The sequence below is a fragment of the Strongylocentrotus purpuratus genome, unplaced genomic scaffold (genome assembly GCF_000002235.5).
Source record: "Strongylocentrotus purpuratus isolate Spur 01 unplaced genomic scaffold, Spur_5.0 spur5_scaffold_14, whole genome shotgun sequence".
Lineage (NCBI taxonomy): Eukaryota > Metazoa > Echinodermata > Echinoidea > Camarodonta > Strongylocentrotidae > Strongylocentrotus > Strongylocentrotus purpuratus.
The window spans coordinates 29,539,257-29,555,063 of record NW_022145599.1 but is presented as its reverse complement, the minus strand read 5'-3'; the positions used below and the strand labels follow the sequence as shown (position 1 = coordinate 29,555,063).

General features: G+C 38.6%; 1 protein-coding gene and 1 long non-coding RNA gene across 2 annotated transcripts; both read left to right on the top strand.

The window, feature by feature from the left end:
• Positions 1 to 202: 202 nt before the first annotated feature.
• LOC115923834 lies at positions 203 to 8,669 on the top strand. Its single transcript, XM_030985201.1, has 8 exons — positions 203 to 571; positions 2,609 to 2,836; positions 3,480 to 3,616; positions 4,515 to 4,781; positions 5,637 to 5,921; positions 6,595 to 7,056; positions 8,134 to 8,446; positions 8,658 to 8,669. The coding sequence occupies exons 1-8, from the start codon at positions 203 to 205 to the stop codon at positions 8,667 to 8,669; spliced, it is 2,073 nt and encodes a 690-aa protein (XP_030841061.1).
• Positions 8,670 to 11,440: 2,771 nt separating this feature from the next.
• LOC753103 lies at positions 11,441 to 14,389 on the top strand. The gene is made up of 2 exons (XR_004064000.1): positions 11,441 to 11,834; positions 12,421 to 14,389. It is a non-coding gene; the product is annotated as an uncharacterized LOC753103 (long non-coding RNA).
• Positions 14,390 to 15,807: the final 1,418 nt, after the last annotated feature.

Sequence of the window (15,807 nt, the reverse complement as noted above, 5' to 3'; positions counted from 1 at the left end):
AAGCGCACTACGGTGGCTATCGCACACTATAGTGCTAGCTAGCTCCGGCGTCCGGTCCCGACCCGCGGCTATTTTAGAACTTGATGTTATTGCACGTAGGTACCGTACCTGTATACTCTTTCGAAAAAAAAAACAACAAACAAACATCGCATCATCGACATAGTTAACGCGCGCGTTACTGTCAAACTTTCAAACTTTGAAAATGCCATGGGTGGAAGGTGATGGTGGATACGGGGATTTACTGAAAGGGAAAGGACGTAAAAGACGGAAGATTACAAGGGCCGAGAAAGTTGAAAGAGCTCGATCTCGTGCTGTAGAGAAGTTGGGGGAAGAGAAGGCCGCTGATGTGGTAGCGGTGTTTAGGAGGGCGAGTGACGGGGGAGACAAGGAGCAGGCTGATGGTGTTATTTTGACCCTGCTGGCCCAAGCCCTCTCACAAATCGAAGTCGTAGCCCTACTTCATGTTGGGGGCTATAGAGTTGCTAGACTTGCAAGGTATGACCCTGAGGAGGAGGAGCTACGAAAACAACGAAGAGTAGCCTGGCATGCTGCCACCGAGGAGGATAAGCAGGCTATTAAAGATCAGATTGATAGGTGGGATATTGAACCAAAAATAATTAAAATAAAAATAAAAATAAATAAATTAAAATAATTTCCCACTTTTTGGTAACCCAGGGTACAGCCTTAAAAAAAAAAAAAATTCAACAAAATGGCCGGATTTTTTTTGGTACCCCAGGGTACCATTTATGTCATCATATGTTGATTTTGATAAGTCTTTCATATTGCATACAGATGCAAGTACTACTGGACTGGGTGCGACTTTGCGTTTTACACCCTGGCCTGGACATTTTCCCGGTAAATAGCAATGAAACTGCTTGAATGAGTCTAGTCTACGCTCCTCGATCGGGTCGCGATCGGGCGCGCCAGTTCCAAATCGAATCGTACATGCACAGACGTACGTCGATGCAGCATTTATACACACCGTACGCAGCTGCAATACTGAAGATTAAGGGAGAAGATATAGGATTTCAAGTTCAGAACAACAAGTTAAGAAGCTTGCTGCACGATGGAATTCATCGAGGATGATGACGGAGTGGCAATGCAGACGCCTTTGCGGGTATGAATACTGTAAATCCAGTTTTGAATTGTAGTTATATGAGTACGATTAACTGTAACTGTTAGGCATCCATAGTTAGCAAAACTAAGAGTAAGACTAAGTGAGTCGCTGCACAGTGTCACATTGTCACTGTCACTGTCAGTACTGTCTGTCAGTCAACATTAACAACAGCAATGTCAATTGGACTAGCTAAGCATAAGTAACAATGTAAACAAACATAACGTTAGATCTAACGTTATGTAGTCTAGGACTGCAGGAGGGCCTAACTTAAGGTGTAACTTACTAACTTAATACAGTTCATGAGTTAACTTAGGAGTTATGAATATGAATATGAAGTAGATCTAGCCCTGTGCTAAACAAGTTCTCCAATAAAGTCTACTAAAGCTAACTTTACTACTTCTACTATCTACGTACCGTATAGAATCTAGATCTACTAGATCTAGATCTAGACTATGGTTAATACTTTTCAGTTAATAATTTTAACTGTCAATGTTTTCCGTAGCCTAGGGCCTAGGCTAGGACTCAGTTCGCGTTAATGTAGGTGTCACTTTACTTCATCAGCTCACATGTCGATGTTTCCCTGAAGGCTGTGACGCAATGAATTAGGCTCGCAAAACATTCCATGTTTATTCAGGTTTGCAGTAACCATGGTAACTGCTGGATCTGGATTCACTTGTAGATCTAGTTTGAGTAGTGATGTTTGCGATACACATGGGCGAATTGTGTGTGCAAACTGCAATTATGCAAGGTCAATTAAAATTGACCTCGTAGGTTTACTCAGGATTTACTCGGGATGATATCCGGACATCGCTATTCAGCATCGTCGTCCAGAGTGGTGCTGCTGCTGTGCGACATGACTATGCTTCTTTGCTAAGAGCTATTTGAAACTTTAGGGCAGAATGAGATGTTTGGTTCTTTATTTCGATGGGTAAATTGTTCCAATTGGTAATAGTTTGGGGTAGATAACTGCGCTGGTACGATTGGGTTCTGCATAGAAGTGGGATGAGTCTGTTGTTGTCATCTCCCCTCGAACGGGTAGTCGCACAGCCTACAGGGACCTGCTGCACAGTGAGGATTTCCTACTAAAGATAGATCTAAGTTAAACCCCTGCATGCAAAGGTGCATACATTCAATCTGTTAAGACTTAACACCCAAGGATTGAAGCATGGTCCCAAAATAACCTATTTTATTTTGAGGTAGGTTTAGATCTGTACCTGATTCAGTTGATTATTCTTCAGCAAAAAAGATGGCAGCATGCAGCCATTTCTAGCACAGCCTGACATACAAATGGTTCTGTGTGTGGCAATTGCCCGACTTTAGCTGTGCCTGTGTTATACCTAGTAAGCAAGGCCCCTACTACCGGTATCTAACAGTTAGATTGCGATCTTGATCTAGCCCCCCTACGCCCTAGCCTAACTGTTATAGTATAGAGCTTGCCCTCTACAGATCTTGGAATAATATTGTTTTTTGTTTTGTTTGTTTGTTTTGCAGGCAATTCTACCTACATGTAGATCTACCCATAATGAAGATCATGAATACCATTACCATGTAAATAACTTTGAGAGCCATGATGAATCTGGATTCACAGCATCACTGGTGATAAATGTCAAAGCAGAAGATGATGCAAAAAAATGGATGAGCGAGTTTGCAGAGTCTTCTCGCACCACATGGAGGGTAATGAGAACCTGCCCGACAGCGAAGAAATATGTGCTCTTCAAGGTATTGGTTTAGCAATCCTCTTTCTGTTGCATATCAAAATCAAAACTGTCCAATGACAAGACATTTTCATGTAAAAGTAAAAAAAAAAATACTGGTAGTGGTAGGGGGGAGGAGGGTCTAGATCTACAACTGCAAATGTGATTTCCACCATTTTCAATTGGCAAATAAAGACTTGTCTTGCTTCAACATGAATGACGTAAATATTCATATTTTATATTGACGGCGCCGTAAAAACTCAAAACAATATTGCAGGCAATTTTTTTAATGCTGTTTCTGATAAAAAAACAAATTACCCCAATTGAAGAAACCTCTGATATATACTATTACATGTTGTGTTGGTAAATTTGTTTCTATGGTTTTGCATTAGTTTGGTTGAATGTAATTTTATTCTGATGTTACAGAATTTGGTGATCTTATTTCTATGTCCCATTTTTCATCACCTTTTTTTGCAGTTTTTTTTCATATGTGTTATGAAATTATACTCATATTCATATCTTTGGTTACCTACAGCTGCAGCACCCTAACCAATGTACGATTAAGTCCCCTGGAAGCTCTTTTTCAAGCATTCCATAATTGCTTCCTTTGGTGTCCTGACTAAATTTCATTCATATCTTAGTTTCGTATTGTATATGATTGATAATAGAAGATCTATCGATGTCATCATGGGCAGCAAAGACGGGCTAAGGAAGGGACATCTCGTCACAGCAAGGACACTGGGTGCTGCGCTAAACTTACTCTCACTGTAAGGAGAACAGTGACACAATCCGGGAGGAAGAGCAAGTATGTGAATATAGTAGCGATAAATTGTCAATCACCTATTTAGAGGAAACCAAAACCCAAGGAGAGAATCAATCTCATATGAAAGATTAAAATGAGAGGAGCAATTTAAAGAAAGTTTCATCAAAAACGGTTATAAAATAAGAGAGTTATGGAAGTTCGAAAAGTCTCGTTTTACTTTCTATGGGGATCCTCAAATTGGCAACGCTGCTTCAAAATGGCTGATTTTGTGGACAACCCTCCATTCACTTTGTACACAAATTTTCAGATTTTTCCCATTATTTCTCATATTTGTTATTGTCTCCTTCTGACCTTGACATATGTGGTGTGAAATCTATTTTCCCATGACATATGTTGAGCTCAGAAGGAGGTGAGACGCACTTTGAAAGATAATGGAAGAATTCTGAAAATTTGTGTACAAAACGAATGGAGAGTTGTCCACAAAATCAGCCATTTTGAGGCAGCATCAATTTGAGGATCCCCATAGAAAGTACAACAAGACTTTGCAAACTTCCATAACTCTCTTATTTTATAACCGATTTTGATGAAACTTTTTTTAAAATGTTCCTCTCATTTTACTCTTTCCTATAAGATTGATTCTCTCCTTGGGTTTTGGTTTCCTTTAAGAAGGCCATCAGCACATAGTGTGCATTTTCTTTCAAATGGAAGTATTGAATTATTCTGTCATGTTGGACCTGAGGATATAGAATGAAGTAGACCTAAAGAAAATTGGCTTTCCCTTTATTGTATACGTGTACATGTAGATTTGAATACTTCCTCATACGGTACTCCTTATCATACCGGTAGTTTAACGATGTGAATTGTAAATTTTTCAGTCGCTCGCATAATATTTTGTTGCAATGCATTTTTGTACATCATGTTTTCTATTCCATCATTACAGAAACTCAGACCCCCATATCCAGACACATCCAACACTGGTTAAGCTAGAATGGAAACATAACCATGTTATCTCCATTCCTGCTGCACTTAAGTACAGAGATGCGAGTCCTGAGACCTGTGCAAAACTTGAGGAGCTGTTTAAGAATGGGAACTCACCAGCCAGTGCACTCAACATTCTAGAATTGGAGCTACAGATACAGGATCCAGACAAGTACGTCATGAACTGTGCAGACAGGTCGATTTGCCCAGATTTGCACTTTTGTTACCGGTAAGTTTTTTATTCATTAAACGTTCCCTGTTATTTTTTTTTATTTTTTTTTTTTAGAAATGGTAAATTCCACCAAAAATGTTCATGACATAAAAAAAAACATATCTGCCTCTAACGTAAATTCTTTGTCACTAACCTTATTGCCATGGATGTTCATAAATCATACAGGTCTTTCAACAACAACAAAAAAAAAAAAATTCGCTGCTTTCCATGAGATCTCAAACCATCATTGAAATTGTACATGTTGGACTGGAGACAAAAAATTCACTAAAATGCAAATTACACAGGCTTTGTTTAATATTTTTTCCTATAAATTTCACTAAAGGGAAGAAGAGGAATACATTTCCATAGTCCAAAGGCCATGAGATATTTAATCAATTACAAAGGGGTGACATGACCTCCTAACAAAACTGTCATGTCCGTTACGCTATGTTTTGAAGTCTAAACAGAAAATGGAATACCAAATTATTTAAAAACCTGTAGTTGTGTTTAGAGTGTCATCTTGAATTCAATTTAAAACCCAAACTTAGTTATATTTCCATTGCAAAGTTCACTGAAATTTCAAACTGTGCACAGGAGGTAAAAAAACATTTGCTATTTCGTGTCATGTCCGTTACACTCACTAAATATCAATTTTCTCTTTATCTATTCAGTAAAATACTTTAAAATTTGCTCTGTATGTCACTGATAATGTTATGTGCATGATAAAATGAATGAATTGCGTTTTGGAACTGTTAATTTTGTATTAAAATTGGTATGACTGTCATGTCCGTTACGCTGGAATTGACCAAATGTGGTTGAAGACACGATGAATGAAAAAAATGAATGTTTGTTAAACGTCTTAAATTTTGGCAGACTCTATCACAAGATCTTCAGAAAGGCCTATGGTCCTGCAGATGGTGCAGATATGGTCGCAGCTGTTGACGAGAAAGTAATTGCTAATTACAACAAAGAAGCAGGGATGACGTGTGCCAAGATGATTAGGAGCAGCACTGGGGAGCTGATCATAGGAATTTGCACTCCACTGATGCAGCGTGTACACACTTTAATGACTCACAGCAGCAAACTTGTGTTCATTGATTCGACAGGTATTTCATATTTATGTCCTTACATACATGTATGTATAATACCCCATTCACAGTGGCTTTCAAATTTTCAACGGTGCTAAAACGGAGCGGCGACACCGTCATAACCCTGTTTTAAATGCATTCACAGTAGACCAGTTACTCCGTTGCAGCAACGGAGTAAATTTTATCTGCGTATAAATCGGTGCCTCCGTTACAAAGCACATTATGTCTGGCTCATGACCCCGTGAGTGACCCCGATGCCCAGAAATACGTAGCATGGGAAGTACAAACAATAAGCAAACACACATGGTTTATTACGGAGCTGAAACGGGTCGCATTCACAGTGAACGACCTCTGTTTCAGCAACGGAGCAGCACCGTTGCAGGAGCTAGGCGAACAGTGGTTTAGTTGAAATGGTGTTGAGACGAGATGGTGTTGGTCCATTGTAGTTTATAACGGGACCGAGCATTCACACTAACAACCACACCGTTTCAGCAACGGAGCTGCTCCGTTGCTGACACGGAGTTAGAGCCCACCGAATGGGGTATAAGAGTGCCAGTTACAAGAGTGAGAGGCCAAGGGGGACATGTGGAGTGTATGCCTTGGACCTGGTGGCGCAAATAATTATGATTTATGAGCGCCCTCCTGGTGTGGGGTGTCTCCAAGACTACACTTCAAGGTAAATTCACCATTAACGTTTGTTGTCTTTGCATGGCTATAGGAATAATTTCAGATTGATTAATTAGGTTGTCATTATGCTGTTTTCTGGCAGGCAATGTTGACCGCCACGGAAGCAGGGTGTTCCTGCTGTTGACACACAGCTCTTCGGGTGGCCTGCCTCTGGGGGTCATCATAACGTCGAACGAGCAGGAGCGGACCATCGTTGAAGGGTTGCAGCTGCTGCAGACCATCTGTCCAGCTGGTGCCTTTGGGGGAAATGGTAATGATGGGCCAGCAGTCTTCATTACTGATGACTGCACCGCAGAGAGGAAGGCCCTCCATGCTGTTTTCCCCCAATCTGTACTTCTCCTCTGCTCGTTTCACCTCTTGCAGGCTGTGTGGCGGTGGCTATGGGATAGTAAACATGGCATCCAAAAACACCATCGACAGGGCCTGTTCTTCCATGTGAAGAACATGGTCTATGCTGAGGATGCCACTGCTGTTGAGGCAGCTTTTGAGAGTGCCATCAGTGATCCTGCTGTTATACGGTGAGCCCAGGCATACAGTCTCAATAGTAGGCTATTTATGAAGTATGACATGCACTCAATGTACATGTACCTTATTTTGTCCATCTGAACCATCTCAGTTGTACGTTACAGCTGTTGAAATGGGGCACCTAATATTATCGAATTTCAAATATATTTATTCCCCCAGTTTAAGAAATAATAGAGCAAAGTTGGATATACATACCTCTGCAGGTATAAAGTGAAAATGACTGTACTTCTTAAAGGTTTGGTAGAAACAAGTACGACTTCAAGGATGGTATCATAAAATGTACAACCTCCCGAGGGAATGTTTTGTGCAGGGGTTAATAATTCAATGTATTTATGACAGTAATAGGGTTACTTGATTTGGAAAGGGGAATATGGCCATGCATTTTGAACTTGTGTATTAACTCTATCCCTACAATAGTATGTACATTTTCTAAGATGAAATTTCCTGAGGAATAAAAAAAATGGCATACGATAGAATCACTTTTTTTTCCTAATTTGTGCTCCGGAGTGGATGCCAGCACTGAATTCCTTTCAGAAAATATATACATGTAGTTAGAGGGAGTTTCTTTGGAGTTAATGTGTACCGCTCCCCCCCCCCCCCCCCCCTCCACCCTTTTCATTTATTCTTCTGAATGTGGGGAAGAGCAGACCATGGACCACCTGCTGGTATGCCCCCACCTAACAGAAATGTGTACCCTTGCAGACCTACATGTAGAAGGGTTTAACCCCAAAGCGAAGTCCTGTGTCCAGTACTGGACCAGTGTTGTTTAATATAATGTAGTGACCCGATAAGAAGAAGAATTATTATTCTACGATGTGCAGTGTCGTGATTTCAAGTGCTAATGAGCTCATACAGGTATGATAGAGCTTTTATTCAGCTTTCAAATGACACCAATTCATGACAATACCCGTCTGTTTTACCGAGATATCATATGATATTTGAAAAAATCGTAACAAATCATAACACATGGCCACATATGAAGAACTCAGTTAATGCAGCATACAATGTATGGAGTAACATTTCTTTTGAATGCAATTTAAAGTCGATGTTTGATGATTCTCGTTGACCAGGTACCCTGGATATAGAGCATATATCAACTCCTTATATGAGAGACGACAAGTGTGGGCCCAGGCATTCAGAATTGGACTGAGGATTCGGGCAAACAACACAAATAACTATGCCGAAGCCGCCATGAAGGTCCTCAAAGACTCCATCCTTCAACGCTCCAAGGCATTCAACGTGCCTCAGTTATTAGACTTCATCCTCTGCAGGTTTGAAGGATTCTACCAGAGGAGACTTCTGTCAGTTGTCAACCAGCGCCCACTAAAGTGGAATATCCAAACCCACAACAGATCGAAGATCAGCAAAGATGACATTTCCAAAGTAAATAAAAACCTTTGTAAATTTATTTCTATTTATTTAATCTGTGAGGAGATGGATGGAAATTTAGTAAATGATGATGTACATGTGAAACAATATCCAAAAAGGAAATTCAATTTGATCTTAAAATTGAATACTTCAGTAGTGCTGTAATGCCTAAATATAAAGCACCAACTAATTTATTTATTTGACTAATACTTATTCAGAAATTAAGGGGAAGAAGTGACCCAAAGATAAAACAACAATAAATTAACAATAACATAGTATTAACTAAACATGATATGTGGATGTTAAGTTTGAAAGAACTACCTGTCCAGCACTGACGTTATAATTCTCCTTTTATTGTCTTTATTGAGGTGGATGGCGAGACTTAGGGATCCAAATGGCGTCTGTCCGTCCGTCCGTCCGTCCGTCACAAATGTTTTGACACATAACTTGACAACTGTTAGTCCAATGGCGACCAAACTTGGGTGATAGATGCACTAGGGGTAACATCATGTTGCGGTGCTGTCGGAGGTCACATAGAGAGGTCAAAGGTCATATTTCAAAATCAGCTTGCGATAGGCCCTACAATTCTCATGGATGGCAATGGACATCGCGATATTTCTAGTTATTTTCACAAGTGGGCGAGACACTACATCGCTAATGCCTTGTGTTATTTCTTATATTGTTACAATCAGACTGGGGAGAGCACCTACGAAGTCACCAGTCAGAGTGATCGACAATGTCACTACACTATTGACATGGCAGTTGGTGTTTGTACATGCCATGAAGGTATAACTGGGGGTGCCTGCAAACATCAAGAGGCCATTGTGACACACTTCAAAGTGGCATCAAGCAACTTCCTCCCAACTTCTGCCAAGGAAAGGGAATTGTTACTCAAAATTGCAACTGGATGTAAGTAATATTAAACTGAATAAATTTTCTTATACGTATAAAGTGATCTACGCTCTGCTATCATTTAATATTTACTATTAAATTTTTTATGTTGTAAATGAATGAAAGGCCTAACAAAGTTATACATCACTTTGATGACATTTCAACTTGAAATTAGTCAACAATATCTTTGATCACCTACAGCCGCAGCATCAACAATTATATGACAATGTAGGAGTACGCATCCTGGTCATATATTTTCCTCTCTTGTGTTACTTTAACCAGCACTACATGATCAATATTATGTTTGAATTTTTTTTGACCATTTATCAATTGAATTCAAGGTAATGACAATGTCCCGTCTGGATGGATGGACCCTCTTCAGTCCGTGGAGCCAATGTAAGAAGATGTGGCAGAACCACGATTGCAAGAAACAGCACTGGTCAATGGCCATGGTGATATGCAGGATCCCCAACTTGCTCGTATTGACAGTCTACGTGTTCAGAGGGACTTCCATAATGCATTTGACAGGCGTCTTCATGGCAGCAGCTCCTCTCAATGTAAGTATAACACAGCTTATTGCAAATATGTTTTGCTTTAAATTTCAAATTCAAGTTCAATTTATTTAAACCAATCAATCATACAAAGAATAACATATGATGAAAACAATAAATACACATACAATATTCTGAAAGAGAGGGTTAGGACCCCTTGGATGCAGAGCTTGTAATTGGAACCCCTAAGAGTTTGCCAAACCAAAAACTATTTCTGTAAACAACTAGGTATCTTTAAACAACTATAAACATGGTTAAATGAAATATAAAAAGGGTAGGGAGAGTGGTAAAATCAAGGGGTATAGAAACGGAAAGAGGGGTGTGAGGGTGAGATTGAGAGTGAGAGAGAAGAGAAGGAAAAGGGAAGAAAAGCTACTGTTGTGGGAAAGGTGAAAAACAATTATTGTGAGCTTTCAAATTCTTTTCATGTTATTTAGGAAGATTAGTAAAAAGATCCACTACAAAAGATTGTTGTTCAAATGACCTCACATTCATAATAAGAGAAAAGCAGCTCAAATGTTCAGACCGAACATTTGTGTGTAGCCACATACATGCATATCTGTGTGCAGTGCATGTGACTCTCCTAGCAGAATCAAGTTGATTTCTTATCATTTTGGTGATACCAAAAGCATACACCAATTCTTAGATGCATTATAATAAACCTTTCCCAATCACTTTGAGACAGTTCTTCCACATTTCAATCTCAAGACCAGAACTAAACTTTATCTAAAGGAGAACATGCATTTAAGTTTCATAGGATTTTATATTCTGATATTTTAATATAAAAAGGCTGGTCAATCGTGTTTTTATTATTTTAAATAACCATTTATTACCTTAGGTAGTGCATCCAATGCGTAAATCAAATCGAACAGGTACATGTAGCTCTGGATAAATGAATGTTTTCAATATTTGAAATGGGATGAATGAAGGCCGGAGAGCCAAAATTCTCATTAATTTTGGGAGATAACTAGATCACATGTCGACGGTCAGAAAGTTGTTGAGTAACATATACATGTAGGGCCATTATTATTTTGGTACATGCTTATTGGATCATAATGCTCTGGTTAAATCAACAATTAAAATAAGGAAGCTAGAGAGAATCTTCTTGATCCCAAAATTTAAGACAAACGTAAATAAAAAAATAATACAAGAAAATTTCCAAAATATATTCCAGTTCTCTTATTATATTGTTCCAGATTTTCTCATGTGTTTTATTGCATGCTACAGTCCACTCCCGTTGTAGTGAGGTGCTCGGGACCAAACCAATTACCTCGTTATAATGAAATCTCATTATATCAAAGATACTGACCACATAGGTTTATACATGAATATTTTAAAATTGGGCCCTGGAGAATTGCCTCGTTATAACGAAATCTCGTTGTATCCGTGCTCGTTATATCGGGAGTGGACTGTTTGATCATGGACGTTGAATTCATAATTTGTTGATCATCTTCATTATAATGACCCATTAGGATTTGTCCATCTGTCAGTCATCGTGATATCTCAACAACCACTTGAGACATGAACTTCAACCTTGATTATAGTATGTATCACCATTAAGAAGACGATCTGATTAGATTTTGGAGTACGTAAGTCAAAGGTCAAGGGTCACAGAGGTCATTATCTGGTGTTTTGTGTCATCAACATATTAAGATGTTGAGTGTGGCAGGGTGAATAGTTAAACATAGGCAGAGGCATATTGGAATGAAGTCGCACACATCAAGTTTCTAACATGTTAGTGTTACTTACCAGCATGAAGTCTTGTCCATTTACAGATTGTTATGAGCCTGCAGAATGATTGAAGGTGCCTGACAAGTATTCGGAAATGTGCATGATATATTGTCACTGTTTTTCATTCATGTGCATGACCTAACTCTTTTCACATTTTTTGTCTTTCATCCGTATTACAACTAAACCATTATTTACGAGGGATCGCTTGGATAACATCTGAGCACATTTCAGTAAGTTGAATTATAAACCTTTATCTAATTATTATGTAGTCTGATTAAGTTCATATGGGTATTGAGAATTCACTGTGATATAAGTAGGCCTGTCATCTGAAGTGTACTCTACCAGTAAACATGGTTAAATTTATAAATCCCATTTTTAGAGTATGGATAATTTTCAAAGTAATTTTTAAAGTCAATTACAGTCTTGGCAATATAAGTTGTAGCTATGTGAAGCAAGCCTTTTAGTATTTTGATGCAAATTGGTGTACACCCAGTCACCTAAATTTACCCATGTGCATTAACTGTGTATTAAAGTGTCCTAACACATGTGTAATATCAAGAGAAATAGGAAGAAATCGGAAGAGTTCTCTACCATAAAATTGTAAAAAGGTTAATATTTATAATTACTTTCATCTAAGCAGTTGGCAGTTTTTCAAGGTGTGTAGTCATTTCTGATTTACCCTTAAGTATGAGTTTCCCCCAAATCAACTACACATTCTCTACTTTTATTTTTGCATAGTGTTTTTTTAATTATTATTATTTCTGAAAGAATCAACCAGGGTTGCCATTTAATCATCATTTTCTATGTCTGTTTCAGCTCCACAATCTGATGACCTTGTGGAAAGAGTCCACAACATGTTCTTAGAGATGGAGGAGAAGCTTAAGCAGGACCCTGCCACATTTGCAGAGCCCTTTAAGGCTATGCTACAGTCTCATAGGAGGCTTAAGACTGATAGCAGTCTCACATCTGCTATCAGAATGTATGGGAGATACAGTGGCGTCAACCTTGCCAGGCGCAAGGTTAAGCCCAAGGTAGGTATCCTTAAGACTTCTGGACCTAGCATTGGCGTGCAGCCAACAGCCATTGCTCGCAGAAGAGTGAAGATTGGGGGGAGGAGAAACTTGACATCGGGACGTCCGACCAAGCAGGCAACAGTTGAAGAACATGGCTATGCCAAAGGTGGTCAGTCATCACAGTCATCACAGTCATCGCAGCTTCCACGTAAAAAACGTGCAGCTGCACCACATAATCTGAACCATGCGGTCACAATGTGCCAATCTCTAGGCAAAACCCATAGTAAAACATAGTTTTTGTCTTGCCTGCGTACATGTATATAGACGTCACTCTTTCCGACGTCATTGTCGGCATCAACAATTATGTTGTACTCACAATAAATTTCCATAGCCTTTAGGTAGTATCACCAAATTCACACCAGTGGTACTTGCATCTCTTGAAGACTCGGGTCGAGTTCGAATATGGGTCATATTCGACAAAGTTCAAAGGTCAAAAAGTCAATGAACTTTATATGAAAAGCATTGTACACACAAACTTATCCATAGCTTTGAGGGAGTATTGCCAAATTTACACCAGTGGAAACCTTTAATAATGATGAGGTTCCTGGGACCTGAAAATTTGGGATAAAGGAAATATTATTATATGTTATGTTGTTATATATATTAGGTCTATTATTTAGATTTAGGGTTTTAGAGGCAACGATATTTTTGGAGGTCCGTCACGGTCGTCTCAGAGAGCTAAAATATTAAATCTCATTTCTTAACGTCTAAGCCTATGGAGAATTCATAATAACATAAAATATTGGACGCAATGAACATTCTGCCACGCCCACAAGATTATGATTGGTCAATACATGATTGTGTGCATTCAGCTAACGTGAAGTAACAATAAAACCTATGTTGCTCTTTTTTATTTTTCCTCTTAAGCCACGCCATTATTAGTGATTGTGCGCATGCAGCTATTAAACGTGACGTCACCATATGAAATTGCACCATCCAAGTAACTACTTCGTTTTCAATAATTGTAACGTCACAATAACTTCAAGTAACAACTTGGATTGGGATATGTAAATTCTAGATGTTCGACTTTGTACAGGTAAATGATTATATTAGTGTTACGGTAGGCCTACTGTTTTCTTGAAATTCAAACATTTTTAACTTTTCATGTTAGTTGTGCACCAGCACCACATAAATGCTTGGGAAATTTCATATTTGCACTCGTTTCAAGCTTCAATTGCCAAGATGCAGTTTACAAGTACATGTACTAGTATATTATAAAAAATGGTGAATAAATCACAATATCTCTGTGGAGTATCTAAATAATAATTATAATATTGGATGATCAATTTTCGCGAAATACGTGAAATATTGTTACTCGCTGAAGAAAAATATTTTCATGTATCATCCATTATTATGTGTATTCAGTTCGTTATCTCCAAAGTAAAGTGCGGTGCACGCCTCTGCGCCCATGAATCCGCCTATGTTCAGATCTCTTTTTATCTACATGTGCATGTATTTTCAAATAAAAATTTCTTATAGTCATTTCTTGCATCTAAATCTTAACACACTGTCAAATTATCTGTTCAAATTTCTACTATTGTTTGCTTTCACTTTTACTACATATTTCTTCTTTATATAACTATTTATGCATACACATACTCCTGTATCTTTTGTATTACTTCTCTGACATTGAAGGATTAGATTACCTTCACGAAAAAAAAAAGTATATGAATGTAAAGCAGTAAATAAAGTGCAAATGAATTCATGTAAAACTGGTGTATAATTTCCTTTATATGTTATGTGTCTGTACATTACACTAGACAAAGTGATGAATGGAAAAAGAGAGAAAGAGAGGTCTTATAAACAAATATCATGAATTTAAAATGAGAAAGAGAGAAAGGGAGAGAGAGACAGAGGTCTTAGAAACAAATATGAATTCAAGAAGTGAGAAAGAGAGGGGGTCTTAGAAACAAATATCATGAATTGAGAGCTAGAGAGAGAGAGGTCTTAGAAACAAATATCAAGAAATGAGAAAGAGAGGGGGGGGGGTCTTAGAAACAAATATGAAGAGAGAGAGAGAGGCCTTAGAAACAAATATGAAGAGGGGGTTAATGAGAGAGAAAGAAAGAGGGGTCTGAGAAATACATACGAGAGAGAGAGTGGGTCGAGAGAGAGAGGTCTTAGAAAACAAATATGAATAGAGATTGGGGGGGGGGGGGGGGGAGAAATGGGTCTTAGAAAACAAATATGAAGAGAGATGAGGGGGGGGGAGGTCTTAGAAAACAAATATGAAGGGAGAGGGGTCAAGAGAATTAGAGAAATTAGGTCTTAGAAACAAATGACATGAATTTAAAAAATGAAAGACGTGATCCCACAATAATAGAAAATGGTACGAGTGCAATATTTAAATCACAGTTTATGTATTACATTACCATTACACATATTATGTCGAGTGTAGTCTGTGTATGTGTCGATATGTGTACACGTGTGTTAGGGGGGGGGGGGTCCGAATCAGCAAATGGTTTGAAAGTAGGCTACACGTCAAAAATTGAAACCCTGAAGAAGGCGGAATTAAACCACAAAAACCATAATATTATTTGGTTTCTCTCTTTCCTTACTTTGATTAATTCCTTCTCTAATTTCTCTCTTTCTTTCAAGTTAGTTTTTGTTTTCTCTCTCTGCTTATGACATTCTTTGTTTCCTCTCTGTTCTTTAATTATTTATTGTTTTTCTCTATTTCCTTCTGTTGTTATTCGTTGTTTTTCTCTCACTCGTACGTCTCGATACAAAAGTACATGTACCGCGTACCGCGACACTGGACATATAGGACGTACGTTGAGCATTGCAGAAGAGCTACGTGCGCGCGCAATATCTTGTCATGGATAGACTTTTCCCAGTCGGTTCCTTGAAATTTATTGGGAAAAGGTCCAGGCCAGGGTGTAAAACGCAAAGTCGCGGACTGGGTGCAGCCCTATATCAGCTAGATGCAAACGGGAAGGAAAGGGTCATAACATACGCCAGTCGTTCCTTGAATAAGAGTGAAAGGAATGCCCCTGCTCACAAGTTGGAGTTTTTAGCTTTGAAATGGGCCGTGACTGATAAGTTCCATGATTTTCTGTATGGGAACAAAGTACATGTTTGTACAGATAATAATCCTCTCACTTATGTTCTAACCACGGCGAAGCTTGAT

Excerpts from the sequence above, each read along its gene's own strand:
- LOC115923834 (XM_030985201.1), top strand. The coding sequence starts at position 203 with ATGCCATGGGTGGAAGGTGATGGTGGATACGGGGATTTACTGAAAGGG. Across the intron at positions 3,617-4,514 it reads CAATCCGGGAGGAAGAGCAA|AAACTCAGACCCCCATATCC; the intron begins GTATGTGAATAT and ends CCATCATTACAG. Across the intron at positions 7,057-8,133 it reads AGTGATCCTGCTGTTATACG|GTACCCTGGATATAGAGCAT; the intron begins GTGAGCCCAGGC and ends CTCGTTGACCAG.